At 35.5% G+C, this 13,268-nt stretch overlaps 1 protein-coding gene and 1 long non-coding RNA gene across 6 annotated transcripts in view; one reads left to right on the forward strand and one right to left on the reverse strand.

The window, feature by feature from the left end:
* Positions 1-13,268, forward strand: part of tnr (tenascin R (restrictin, janusin)) — a 193,067-nt gene that overhangs the window by 152,359 nt on the left and 27,440 nt on the right. For 4 of the 5 annotated variants that reach the window (XM_024273657.2, XM_024273660.2, XM_024273658.2 and 1 more), the window contains 4 exons: positions 1,767-2,033; positions 4,907-5,026; positions 5,201-5,344; positions 12,119-12,238. In XM_024273657.2, the coding sequence (XP_024129425.1) occupies positions 1,767-2,033; positions 4,907-5,026; positions 5,201-5,344; positions 12,119-12,238 (651 nt within the window). The remainder of the gene's footprint in view (positions 1-1,766; positions 2,034-4,906; positions 5,027-5,200; positions 5,345-12,118; positions 12,239-13,268) is intronic. The other variant, XM_024273661.2, reaches the window with a different exon arrangement.
* LOC112147344 overlaps positions 3,984-13,268 on the reverse strand; it is a 24,803-nt gene continuing 15,518 nt past the window's right edge. Inside the window, exons 3-4 of the long non-coding RNA XR_002919440.2 lie at positions 5,123-5,293; positions 3,984-4,708 (exon numbers count right to left, since the gene is read on the reverse strand). This is a non-coding gene — a long non-coding RNA (uncharacterized LOC112147344). The remainder of the gene's footprint in view (positions 4,709-5,122; positions 5,294-13,268) is intronic.

The following is a 13,268-nucleotide window of genomic DNA, read 5'->3' on the forward strand; positions in this document are numbered from 1 at the left end:
CAGCTTTTGTCGTCGGGCTTTGGCTTTTGCCATTGTGTTGCCAATTTTTGTCACTGTGCTTCAGTTTTTGTCGTCAAGCTTTGGCTTTTGTCGTCGAGCTTCAGTGTCTGTCATCGGACTTTGGCTTTTGTCATTTCGTTGTCGACGTTTTTCGTCATGCTTCAGGTTTTGTCGTGGGGCTTTGGCTTTTGTCGTCGGGGTTTGTCTTTTGTCGTTGTGTTGTCGACTATTGCTGTTGTGCTTCATTTTTTATTGTCAGGCTTCAACTTTTGTCCTCCGGCTTTGGCTTTTGTCATTGTGTTGTTGACTTTTTTTGACATGCTTTAGTTTTTTGTTGTCAAGCCTCAGCTTTTGTCGTCGGACTTTGGCTTTGCCGTTGTATCGCTGATTATTGTCGTTGTGCTTCAGTTTTTGTCGTCGGGCTTCAGTTTTTGTTGTCGGGCTTCAGTGTCTGTCGTCGGACTTTGGCTTTTGTCATTTCGTTGGCGACGTTTTTCGTCATGCTTCAGGTTTTGTTGTCGGACTTCAACTTTTGTAGCCATGTTGTTGACTTCTGTCCTTGTGCTTCAGTTTTTGTCGTCAGGCAAATTTTGTCAATGTGCTTCGGCTTTTGTTGTCGTGTTGTGTCTTTTGCATGCATGTGAGCCGTCTCAGCCACCACACTATTTTTACCAAAGGGTATTTTTAGTTAAAGACGAGATCAATATATTAGTTTAACTTTTATCAAAAAGATTTAAAAAATTCTATATATTTCATTTGGTAACTAAAAATCTTTCACAGTATCAAAGGGAAAATATTTCCCTGAATTGAACAAGCTTAAATAATTCTCCACCCTAGAATACGGTCTCAAGTCTTTTTCTGTCAAAGATCCAACTGAGTTTGTTATTCGCTTCGCCTTTTCTAATGGAAGTTTCTTTGCTGAACTTGTTGAAGCCAAACTCACACCAGTAGCACCAGAACAGTTTCTTAGTTTCTTCTGTCCTACTTCTGGGGTTGAAACAATACATTGTGATTTCACAAGTTTCTTGTGTTTCCTGCATATTTATTTTGGTGCGACAGAACTCACACAGTGCATGACTTTTATCCAAACCCAACTGACCGTTGACACTATAAAAGCCACAATTTGGTCCAAACGGTCAATTTAAGGGAAGTCAGGGCCGGTTGGATGATGCGATCTGAAAGGTTTGTGCACTCTTCAAAAACGTCAGAGTGAAAAGTGCTCCACTTGTTAGTTTTACTTTGTATCTTTGATTATTTAGAATTCATAAAATAATAAAATGAATCGTTTTTGGTAATCAATGTCTCTAATAATTAATTTTTCCCATCACTACTAGAATTTTGTTGACTTTTCTGCGTTTGCACTGGTTTAATTTTTCCATCAGCTCTTCATCCATCGGGTTTATTTTTTTTAAAACAGCACCTGTGACGATCATTTTCTTTTTTCTGCATACTCCCATCCCATTCCATCTTTAATCTCATTCATTTCTCCTTATCATGACGAATTAAATCATTACTGCCACACATTTGTGGTTCTCTTTGACTATTCTCACCTTCTTCATTACGATGTAATCAAGTCTAATTTCCTTAAGTTCATTATCAGTGTTCTGTTTCATCATCCTGGACTGATTCCATCCATCATCCAGTGCTTTGTCTGTCATATCCATGACAGTGAAAACCAATGTTTTCATCACCACTTCTCATCCATACCAAGACTTTCTCTGCTTGTCCTTGAGGTGCTTTGATGACCTCTGAACCCGTTCCTCCAGGAATCAGGCCGGTAACCCACCTCTACTTATCAGAGGTGACTTCGGACTCGGTGGCGGTGGCTTGGAGCGCCCCCGCACCGCCCGCTGACCTCTTCATTTTGAGCTACAGTTCTGCTGACGGGACTGACACCTCTAAGGTGACGCTGGATGGCTCCAAGACAAGGTCACTAGTCCAGGGCCTGCTGCCGTCCACTCATTACACCGTCAGTCTTATCACAATTCAGGGCGAGGCCACCTCTGAACCAATTACAGCGTCTCTCGTTACAGGTGAGTTCCTTAAAAAAGAGCTGAATGTGAAACAGAGCTTCTGCATGATTGCAGTATTCGTGTGAAACTTTTAACACTTTTTCTCCTATTTATTGGTTTTATCAGGTTTTTGAGAAGAGCATTGCATGACATTCAACCGCAAAATTAACTGTGCTGTTATACATGCAGTTTAATAATAATAATATTTGATTAAAAAAATAGAAGCTCGTGTACAGCAGGGGAGCAGGAGGAAGGAAATGGAGAAACTGCGATAAATGTAATGTTAGAAAAACAATCAAACAGAATGGAATGTGAGAGGTGCAATTGGCATTTCTTCAACTGTGATATTTGCATAGTAGAAAGCAAAATAAACCAGCAGGCGGTCAACATTTGAACCTGAACATCAGCAGTGAGTAAGAACCTGAAATGTCTTTGGCTGTGCTCCCTTGTTTTTGTGTGTTCTTAGAAAATCACAAAGCAAACACAAATTTATGAAGATTGCTTTTGTGCAGATTCATTGAAATCTAATGTGAAAACAAGAGCAGAGGCCAAGAAGAGCAAACAAAAGGAGCAAAATTAAAAATAAATATGCCAAATTTTGCCAGAAATTGTCTATAATTTTCAATTTAAAAAAATAAGCCTTATCTCCTGTTCTCTTTTTGTTACCCTTCCATTTCTAGTACCTGAAAATAAACGTACAGTCTTTTACACATTTCTGCACACGGCTGGGGTCTCCACATCCTGCTGAGTGTTGGTACTGAAACACTGATTCAGGACTTCTCTGTTTGTCTTGATTCTTGCATTACTCCTGATTCGGTTGAAATGTCCTTTTTTTTTTTTGTTTTTTGATCATCAACTATTTGTTTGACTCATTTTAAGCAGTGCTTTTCTTTTTAAAGTTAAGGCATATGTTACTCTGGACTCTCTCTGCATCCAGTCCGGTCCGGCCCCTGTGCTCCGGCGCTCCTTAAATCTTTCGTTGCCTTCTAATTTTTGCCGGAGTTGACTTGGAGCACTTTTTTGTGAATTTGAGGCTATTAACGACCTAAACGGGAAATCATGAGAACAAGTGTAAATTGCATCCGGTACATTTTTCAAAATATAACTTATTTTCTGCTGTTTTCACCAAGTTGTAAACATTACATTGTTACAACCAACCCCGATCTCCCCTACTACACAATACCCGTGGTGTATTGTCAGGGCCTGCAAAGGCTTCAGTGAAGGCCTAAAATGATCTAAAAAGTAGTATCTAAAGGCATCTTTCCACACTGCTGGTCAAACCATTGATATATATGGATTAAACACATCCAACCAATCAGAATTTGAGTTAGTCTCTGTAGCTTCATGAGGGCAGAAGATGACATAATCGCCTCTGATTGGATGGTCAAAGCTTGCGCTACCAAAAGCTAACTTCTTCTGTACTTCAGGCTGTAGGCAGTAGCTTGTTTTGCAATTAACAATAAAATAAGTTGATTTAGTTGCAGATTTATTGCGTAAGCCGTTCTTAAGATGGATTTTTCCGGGAAAATTGGACGACGTCAAAAAAGGCCGGCCAACCACGAAGCTAGCGAAGGATTTGTCCGCCACTTTCAGCCTTTCAGTAGTTCTTATTCCTTCGTTTTATTTTTAAAATCAGAATGATGTTAATTTACAAATCTGGTGGTTTATGTTCCTGAATGTTTATTTTTCTCTTTCTATCAATTTTTTTTATTTTATTTTGGGTGTTTTTCTTTATTTTTTCATTTGTTGCTGATTGATTCAGTGTCCTATAATGACATTAATACAATGTTTTTCCACACATCACAAGATGGCACGTACAGTTGTTCCTAAAAAATATTTTATTTTTTAGTCTAGAACGTATATAAAATAGACACGTGTAAAAAGATTTGATTTAAATACTCAGATTGTTATTTAACTTATTGTAATGCGAGGCTGTATTCTAGGTTTAGCTTTTTAATATGCAATAAATGATTTTTTTTTCCTTTTTATTTGTCATTTTACTTTGTAAATAAGAACAGTACTCAATTATAGTCGGATATCAAGCAGTGATTTGGGAAATGTTACGTTTTTGACTATTTGCATTGATATCTCTATAGTTTTTTTATACATGATGTGTGTTTATTTTCTTTTATTACTGTCTAGTTCTCCTCTTTATCCAATTCCTTAAATATGTCAGAGATGTTCATTTTATTCAAAACTTTCTTTAGACAAACGCTCAGCAGCACATCATCTACTTTTTAATGTCATTTTGTTTTCAGGCTAAATCGACTATGAAAAAGTGAAGCACTGAGGCATAGAAAGAAAGTTAGAAAATAGTTTTAACAGGAAAACTCTGCCAAACATGTACATTCTACACTCGAGAAACAATGGAGTATCTTCAGTCGGAGGCTCTTTTAGCTCTGTTACAATGAGGTCCGGCATACAAGGTCACTCCAAAAGTCTGTCTATGTCCCACGGGAGGGATAGAGAGTCATTGTAAAAGACTTATTTACAACTTGAGCTTGAACTTTAGATCCAAGTAAAGGATTTATTCATTCTTTTATTGGTTTATTTATTTAAGTTGCTTCTGGGAAACAGTGCTATCTCCCGTCTCTTTGACAGTAGCTCAGGTTTTGTCTCCGAAAGCGAAGGTCCTGTCATGGATTTAATTGTCCTCTTGAATTACTTTCGCTACATCCTTTCCTTTGGTGGCTCCGCTGCCCCAGGAGACACAAACACACTCAGTCAGTCAGGAGTGCTTCTTCCTTTTTTGTAGTTTAACTCTTTGTGTTCATGTAGTGAGAAAATAAATGTGGGAAAAATTAATGAACGATAATTTGGTGAAGAAATGCTCTGATTACAGACTATTTTCTGTTAATGTTTTGGTCCATCTTCTCTTATCAATACGTTTGTAGGGATGGATCCACCAAAAGAGCTGACGGTTCTGGATGTGACGGAGGATGTGGTGACCATCAATTGGATCAAGCCGCTGGCTCCATTTGAATACTACAAGCTCTCCTACCAGTCAGCCAGAGGTAACAGTACAGTACATATGTGGTGTGGATCACATTATAACATCATTTCTTGCATTTTAACAGTCTTGTGTTTAAATATTTTAAATAAAAACATACTTTGTGAGAGGTTTCTACCCTTTGATGAGCGACGCTTTGGACAGATTGATGCTTTGGTGTCTCTATTGTCCCCTGCAGGTCGGGTGGACAGTGTGATGATTGACAGCGATGTGACAAACTACACCTTGTCCAGTCTGTTTCCTGCCACGGAGTATGAGATCAGCCTCAGTGCTGTCAGAGGAAGTCAGGAGAGCAAAGTTGTCAGCACATCTGTTTTCACAGGTAGGAGTTTTTTGAAAAAGAGACCTCTCATTTCAGCTGTCACAAGGTAGACATCTGTAAAATATATATATATATATAGTAGTATTTATTTATTTGTTCTTTTTCAGTTAGAATGTACAATACATACAATTTACTAAGGAAGAACAGAAGTAGGATGAAAAAGTATTATAAATCCCTACCCTCGTATTATTACATATAGGGCTGCCACGATTAGTCGACTAATCGACTACTAAAATAGTCGATGACTAATTTAATAGTCGATTAGTCGTTACTTTATATTATATGGAGTCAGAGTGTAGTAAAGTTGAAAGTTATAATGGCATTCTGCTAGCTTTTTGGAATATTTTGGCATTTTTGGTTTTTTTTAGGCAATTTTGGATTTTAGCTAATATTTCAACTGGATGCTAGCTATTTTGGCTAATTTAAGCGTATTTTGTTTGTGAGGCTATTTTGCAGTTTAGCTAATATTTTAGTTATGTGCTAGCTGTTTTGGCTAACTTAAGCTTTTTTTTTTTAGTTTTTTTAGGCTTTTTTGGAGTTTAGCTAATATTTCAGCTGCATGCTAGCTGTTTTGGCTAATTTAGACCTTTTTCAATTTCTTTAGGCAATTTTGGATTTTAGCTAATAGTTCAACTGGATGCTAGCTATTTTGGCTAATTTAGGCGTATTTTGTTTATGAGGCTATTTTGGAGTTTAGCTAATATTCCATTACGTGCTAGCTGCTTTGGCTAGCTTAAGCATTTTATTTATTTTTTTTCGTTTTTTAGGCTGTTTTGAAATTTAGCTAATATTTCAGCTACATGCTAGTTGTTTTGGCTAGCTTTTTTATATTTTTTTGCTAATATGGCATTTAATTAATATTCAGCTTTAGTGTTTTCAGTTATCACTTTCAGCATCTTTGCTGCAAAATTCCGCTTTAATTATCTGCGATAATGCTTGTGTGAATATATCTATTAGTTAGTTTAAAGCCAATGATGGTTAAGATGTGTGCTTTACATCCAGTTTGTGCATGACCCGATTAGTCGACTAATCGGAAAAAATAATCGATGATTAGTCGACTATAAAAATAATCGTTTGTGGAAGCACTAATTACATATAATACAAACAGATTACTAAATGAGTGGGTGTAATCAAAACAAACACAAAATAGTAACCCGTAATAAAAACAATATTACGAACAGGAACACAATATTTACATCAAACTGCATACAAATCAATCATTTTGTTTAGACTGGTTACATAAAGATACTAGAATTTAAAAAAAAAAAAAAAACACATGATTAATTTGTACCATTAATTAATCGCGGCATTGATTAAACTAATTCCTCAATTTTAATCGCAAATATTTTTCACCTAATAATTGCTGTGAAAAATCTAATTTTCATTGAACTTTCTGACATTGTGGCACAGTAAAAGATTAAATAACAAAAATAAAAAAACAGTGGCTTTTATGAGTTTGGGACTATATCAGACTTTATTTTTGAGCCACCAAGGGGGATTATGTTTTCAATCTAAAACAATAAAAAATATATTAAATCAGCTGCAGAGGGCTTAAAACAAACAAACAAAAAAAACAGTTGGAACACTTTTCTGAGCAATCCAAAAAATATTGACCACAAACTTTTATTGATAACGTAATACATACATTTATAGAGTTTATTTCACAGTTTATCACAAGAGCAAGAAAGAAGAAAAGACTTCATGTTTGCCTTTATCCTGTTTGGTGAATTTGATCATTTTGAAGACTGGGATGCAGCAGAAGATAGAAAAAAGAAAATGAAACATGAGGACATGACAGCACATAAATCGAACTATTTAGACTTTAGATTTAGTTTCTTGGAAACAAACTTTTGCTTCATCATCTTGACATAAACATGCCAGAAGACGTGAACTTTTCCTGCTTTGTTTGTTTTCTCGTAATGATCACTTCACTCGACCAAAGCAGAGCGCAATGGAGCCGTTACCATGACAATGCAGCGCACTGTGTTTGAAAATGTCCGCTTTTTGTTAAACACAATTTAAGCTTAAGAATATATATATATATATTTTTTTGTTTTGTTCATGGTGTGAGCGCAGTAATGCCCTTCCACACATGCATTGACAGACATGAACGAACTTCAAGGAAGAAAGAGACTAATGCGGTAAAAATAAATAAATAAATAAACAGAGCGCCTGTAATTAATTAATTGTTCAAATCTACCTCTACACCATGGCCCCATTTTTTTTAATGAATTAATATTTCTTTATTGAAGTTTCTCTAAATTGTTGCAAATAATAAGGTAAAAAACTGTTTTTTTTCTCTTTCTCTAACATAAACAGTTAAATAATTATCAAAAGTTCTATTTCCTGTTAGCATATTTCTGGATGTAACAGTTAAAATCCCCTCTCATCCTCTTTTGAGCTATTGAAAAAGTGGTCTTCAATTCATGATTATGCCGTATTTAGCCAAATTCAAAGCACCTAGGACTAGGACATAGTTTCTGCAGAGCGGCAGAAGGCAGGATTGTTGGTCCCTTTCCTAGTTATAACTGAGAGCTCTCTGTTTACATGCCCTCCTGCTAGCTCACAGCTCACAACCAAAAATTACCGGTGCAACAAAAAGGATTAAAGCCATCAAGCTGTGCAAATTTGAGCCAGACGCCAGATCAGACGTGGAAAACGAAGGATCTAGTCATCTGAATTTTTTTTTCAAATGAAATTTGAAAATCCACTCCTAATTCAGAAATTTGAACAAATAAATACCCCAAAATGCAATTTTAAGATTAATTTTCTTCAAAAATGTCCGCCGTCATGAGAAAAATGCCACAAGAACATGTTAGAAACACCAAAAACACCATTTTAATTGGAGATGGTCTTTGAAGAAACCAGGAAAACAGTAAACATCTGAAGCAGCTGACCTTTTGGGAAGTAACACTGTAAATGATGAAAGCATCCACACTTTGTCTCAATATTTGGGGCGCTTGAACTCACAATATGTTGCTAATTTTCTCCATGCTTAAGTGTTTAATTCAGTTTTTCTTATTTATGCCATTTTAATTTTCCTTTTTGCATCTCGTCTAAATCATTTCTTTAATAATAATAATATGTAGAGGGTCATAACATTTATTTTATTTAAGCACCAGCCCATAAAATTGAATGCTGCACGCTCCCATCTGCACATACTAAAGCACACTTTGTTATCGTTCCCTATAAAAAAGCGCTAGCACGCTAAGATTAGCTGTCTCTGCCATTGAATATACAATGCATACTCTGCGGTGTGAATGTTTGAGAGGAAAAGGCAGGACAGAGGAGAACAGAACATGTGTTTGCATGGTAATGAGACCTGATTCACCCAGGGTTGTCAGGTTCAACAATCCAGGGTGAAAAAAAAGAAGCTAAAGAGACAATTTCTCTTGCTTTCGCTCTGTCTCACCCCTGTCTTCTTCCTCCCCTTCACCCCTCCACTGCTCCTTTATCAGCATTTTTTTTTCTTCCAACAAACCCAATGCACCTACAATGAGGAGAACCGTTGGGGCTGTAATAGCCTAAAAAAAGGAACATAACTCCAAAGTCAGGCTTGTTATTATGGGTAAATAACATTTTCCTCACAGCACAGCCCTCCAAACGGGGGCACTTTAATACAACTTTCAACAACAATGCATAAACAAGGCTTTGCAAGAGTAATCCAAAATTGCCTGGCCAAGTATGTAATGACTTTGGTAACCCTGCGGCTTCAAAAATACTTCACTTCTATAATCAATTGCCACATGAGGGGCTGAGAAAGAAGCAAAGTATTTTCATTTTTCCCTCACAGCGGGCGCTTCTAATCTGAGATGAATCTGGTGGAAGTGGCACTAAATGAAGCTCCGCTTAAGGGCCAATCAGAGTGTTGATAAAGAAAGGATGACAAGATTCCTTCATCCTCCTAAACTGTTACAACTTGTTTCATCTTAATTGTAAAAATATGTAGTATTCCTTTAAAGGGGCCAAAAATCTTTGTGAAAAACTAGCATGCGTCGATGCTCATTACAGAAGCGGATATAGACCACAATGCATTGCAGTCAAACAATTTTGAACAAAAAATGTTTAAAGTAAACCATCCACATTTTCACCACCAGAACACAGCGGAGTCATAATTAAATGTCGTGAAATGTTCATATTGATTTAATTTTCACTGAAGGAGCAGACTATTTCCTGGTGGAGAAAGGGTGGGACTATTTCCTGGTGGAGAAAGAGAGCAGGTTGTTTTTTCCTGGATACAGAGAGCAGGGTATTTCTTGGTGGAGATAGTTAGCCAACTATTTTCTGCTAGAAAGAAGAAGCATACTATTTCTTGGTGGAGATACGAAGTGGACTATTTCTCGGTGGAGAAAGTTATTTTCTGGTGGAGAAAGGGAGAAGACTATTTCCTGCTGTAAAGAAGGAGCAGACCATTTCCTAGTGGATAAAAGGAGCAGACTATTTCCTGGTGGATAACAGGAGCAGACCATTTCCTAGTGGATAAAAGGAGCAGACTATTTCCTGGTGGAAGATGTGAGTGACGAATTGGGAGGACCAGTTTGAACTTAGATTATTGAGCATAGACGGAAATGTTCGTATGTCTCCAGGAAAGTGATCTACATTAAAGCAAAAAAAAAAAAAAAAATGTAATAAGGAGATTAATGACGCTTCAAATAGAAAAGAAATGTTCACGGCCAGTGCTAATAAGAACAATTTTCTCATCATTTCAATAAATCTTGAGATGTTCTGGTGTTGTCTGCATTTTTAGACCAAATTTAACTGTAAAATTAACCTGTTAGCATCACCATTCTGTCTGTGCCACATTTTGGGGATAAACAGAATGTACATCAAATTTTTTGGGCGACGTCATAAAATGGGTGGTACCCTCAGGGAGTAAAAGGCGGAGCATCGAATATCTAGTCGTTTAACTTCAGAGAATGAAAATAATTTTCAAACATAATTCATATTTTATAAATAATTTGTTTCTTAGTATTCCAAAGTAAATATATGACCATTAATATGGATATAGTTTTCTCTGAAAGACTAAAGAAAAGCATTGTATCGCCCCTTTAAAAACGTTATAGAACAGCAATGAACAAGACAATGAAATCTTGTGAAATATGCAAAAAAAAAAAAATTGAAAATATGCAAAGAATATAAATCTATTACCGTTTTTGATAACCTTTCTGTTCCAATAAAACTATAAATCCATCTTTTTTTGTGGTGTCCTAAACATAATGTTGTGTCTGTGAAACCTGCCAGCTTTAATTTGGACGTCAAACCCTGATGCACACTCACAAAGAACAGCATCGCTACTATCAGATGATAAATCATGTCCTTTTTTTTTCCCGATAGTGTTCTCAATAGATGGTTAGAAATCTCCAGTTTAGCCATATTTGCTCAAATGTCTGAATGTTCCCTATGAGAGGCATCCATTCAAAAAGGGAGTTTTGCTAAATCTTCTTAAATAAGACTTTTCCGCTGCAGCCCCTCTATTTAAATCAAATGGATCCTGTCTTACTCTAATCGTGCTGCCATACGGCTATGAATATAACATAGTAGCTTTGAAGACTATTTATATTATTATGTAGGCTAAAACAGTAACAATTCTAAAATATTTTTAAATCCAGTAGTTATGTAATACTCCACCTTTTTTCCAGTTTCTCTGTTTTATATCACATGATTACAAATGTTTATCCTCATAAGATTTATCATTTGGGCTAAACAGAGCTATCAGAGGCGTCATTAATGAAGACGCATCACTTCGGCAGCGATTAAACCCTCTTCTGGTTACGCTCAAAAGTCCTGTAGATTCCCTCCCACCTACTTTCTACAGACACACAGAAAGGCTGCAGAAAGAGGAAACCCAAAGGTTTTATAACTGAACTGATGGGTATTGAAATGGGAAGCTTTGGGTCCTGGAAGTCCTGGTGGTTGGAGCAGCAGATGTAGATGAGCTTCCTCCCAAACTCATTTTGAGTCATTTCCACCTCTTTGATATTTCTATTTTTGAGAACACAGTTTTCTTTCTCATCAGTATCCATACATCCTACACATAAACCTTTTAGACTTTTTGAATCAGCTTTTCCTGTACAAATCTTTAAGTTCACATTCAAGTCAAAAGCTCTTTTTCTGTCACAGAAATTATTTGTTTAACAACTCTAAAATTTACAATTGAATTTATTGTCAGAGCAGCTGAAGAAGAAGCTGATAAGCATTTTTTTTAATTCAATTTTGCAATTCATTTCTCACTTGTCTAATGTTTCTTTTTAATAATTTGATCAGATATCATTTTTATTGCAGTAAAAATATATATATAGTCAAATATGTATGCTTTTGTGTTACATTTTGCTCCTTACTGGGGTCATGCATGAATTATCTCAGTATAATGCTTCAGGATAATACAGAATATCACGCTTTCTATGTTAAATTAAGTTGCATATTTTTTCTGTGTGTGAATTCAGATGAGAGCAAACTGTAAAGATGCATTTAGTTTATTAGAATTATGTGATTCTGATATTTTATTGCTGCAGTTTATAGATTTTGCTGTCATTAAAATTGTAAAAAAAAAAGTATTATGTAGTGATTCAAGCAAAAAGGAAACAATATATAATTTATATAAAAGTAGCTTAAATTATGTCAATATTAAACAGCAATCCTAATTAGATATTTTTCTACTAATATTTTGCTTTTTGTTTTCTCGTCATTTTGGTTGAACATATATGACTGATTACTGGGTCTACTTTGTGGTAATTTACTGTGAAGTGATCTTGTTTTTGTTTGTTAAAATGATAGCTATGGATATGCCCGCGGAGTTAACAGCTCTCAACATCACCCCGCAAGGAGCTTTGTTACGGTGGAAACCGCCGGTGTCCAATGTCGACAACTATGTGCTGACAGTCACACACAACCAGGGTGAGTTTCATTTTTATTCATGAAAAAGAAACACGTTCAGATAGGTTAACGAGTAGATTAGATTGGAATAAAAAGTGCAAGAACTAAGCATCTTTATGTATCAATCTCAGCTTTTAAAAAACATGTATTTGTTGTATATATTGTGATGTGTTTTTATCTACTTTTGTATGTCTATGCTCTGCAGGTCATTATTGTAAATTAGAACATGTTCTTAATAACTTGCCTGGTTAAATAAAAGTTAAATAAATAAATAAAAATGTAAGTTATCTTTTTAGAGGTTGTTTGAATTTCTATATCAACACTTTAGACCCATTTTTTTTTTGCACGTGAAACCAAACTTTGTTCAATAATTATTTTCTTCATCTACTTTTTTTTCTTTCATGAAGCTGAAACTAATACTTTAGTAAAACTTTAGTATTAGTTCCATTTTTTTTTTTTTTTTTTTTTTTAGTCCTGAACTGGATGAAAAAGAGAGAATAAAACATGGTTAGCAGAGGCGGAAGGACATAAAGAGGGGAAGGGGTTGAGGGTACAGAGCTGCTAGAGGCTCAACTTTATCAATGTCATAAATAATTGTTTACAGGAGGGACACATTTTTGTGCACAAACACACACCTACACACATTTAACCTTTATCTGCACCAACCTGCACATAAATAAATGTATGTTAAACCACACAGACATTTGTACACACTACATATACTGAACAATTTAGCTCATATGTACTAAAAAGTGGCAATAAATTGCTTGATCACATGTAGTACAATCATACACTAAGTTATAATATTGTACTGAATTAAATTGAATCAATTAATTAATTGTAACTAGTATCAAGAGGGTGTTTCTGTGGATTCCATATCCAGTTTTATTCCTCACCCTTACTCTTAAATTTAGCCCTCCAAGCAAACCGATATGGAAATATTAGATATTAGGATATTAGAAATGAATGAATAAATAGAAAAATTAAATTTAACACCTCAATTTTTCAAAATGACAGAAATATTTTTTCTGGCTCTTTTTGGTGTAAAAAT

This window comes from Oryzias melastigma, linkage group LG17, assembly GCF_002922805.2.
Source record: "Oryzias melastigma strain HK-1 linkage group LG17, ASM292280v2, whole genome shotgun sequence".
Taxonomy (NCBI): Eukaryota; Metazoa; Chordata; class Actinopteri; order Beloniformes; family Adrianichthyidae; genus Oryzias; species Oryzias melastigma.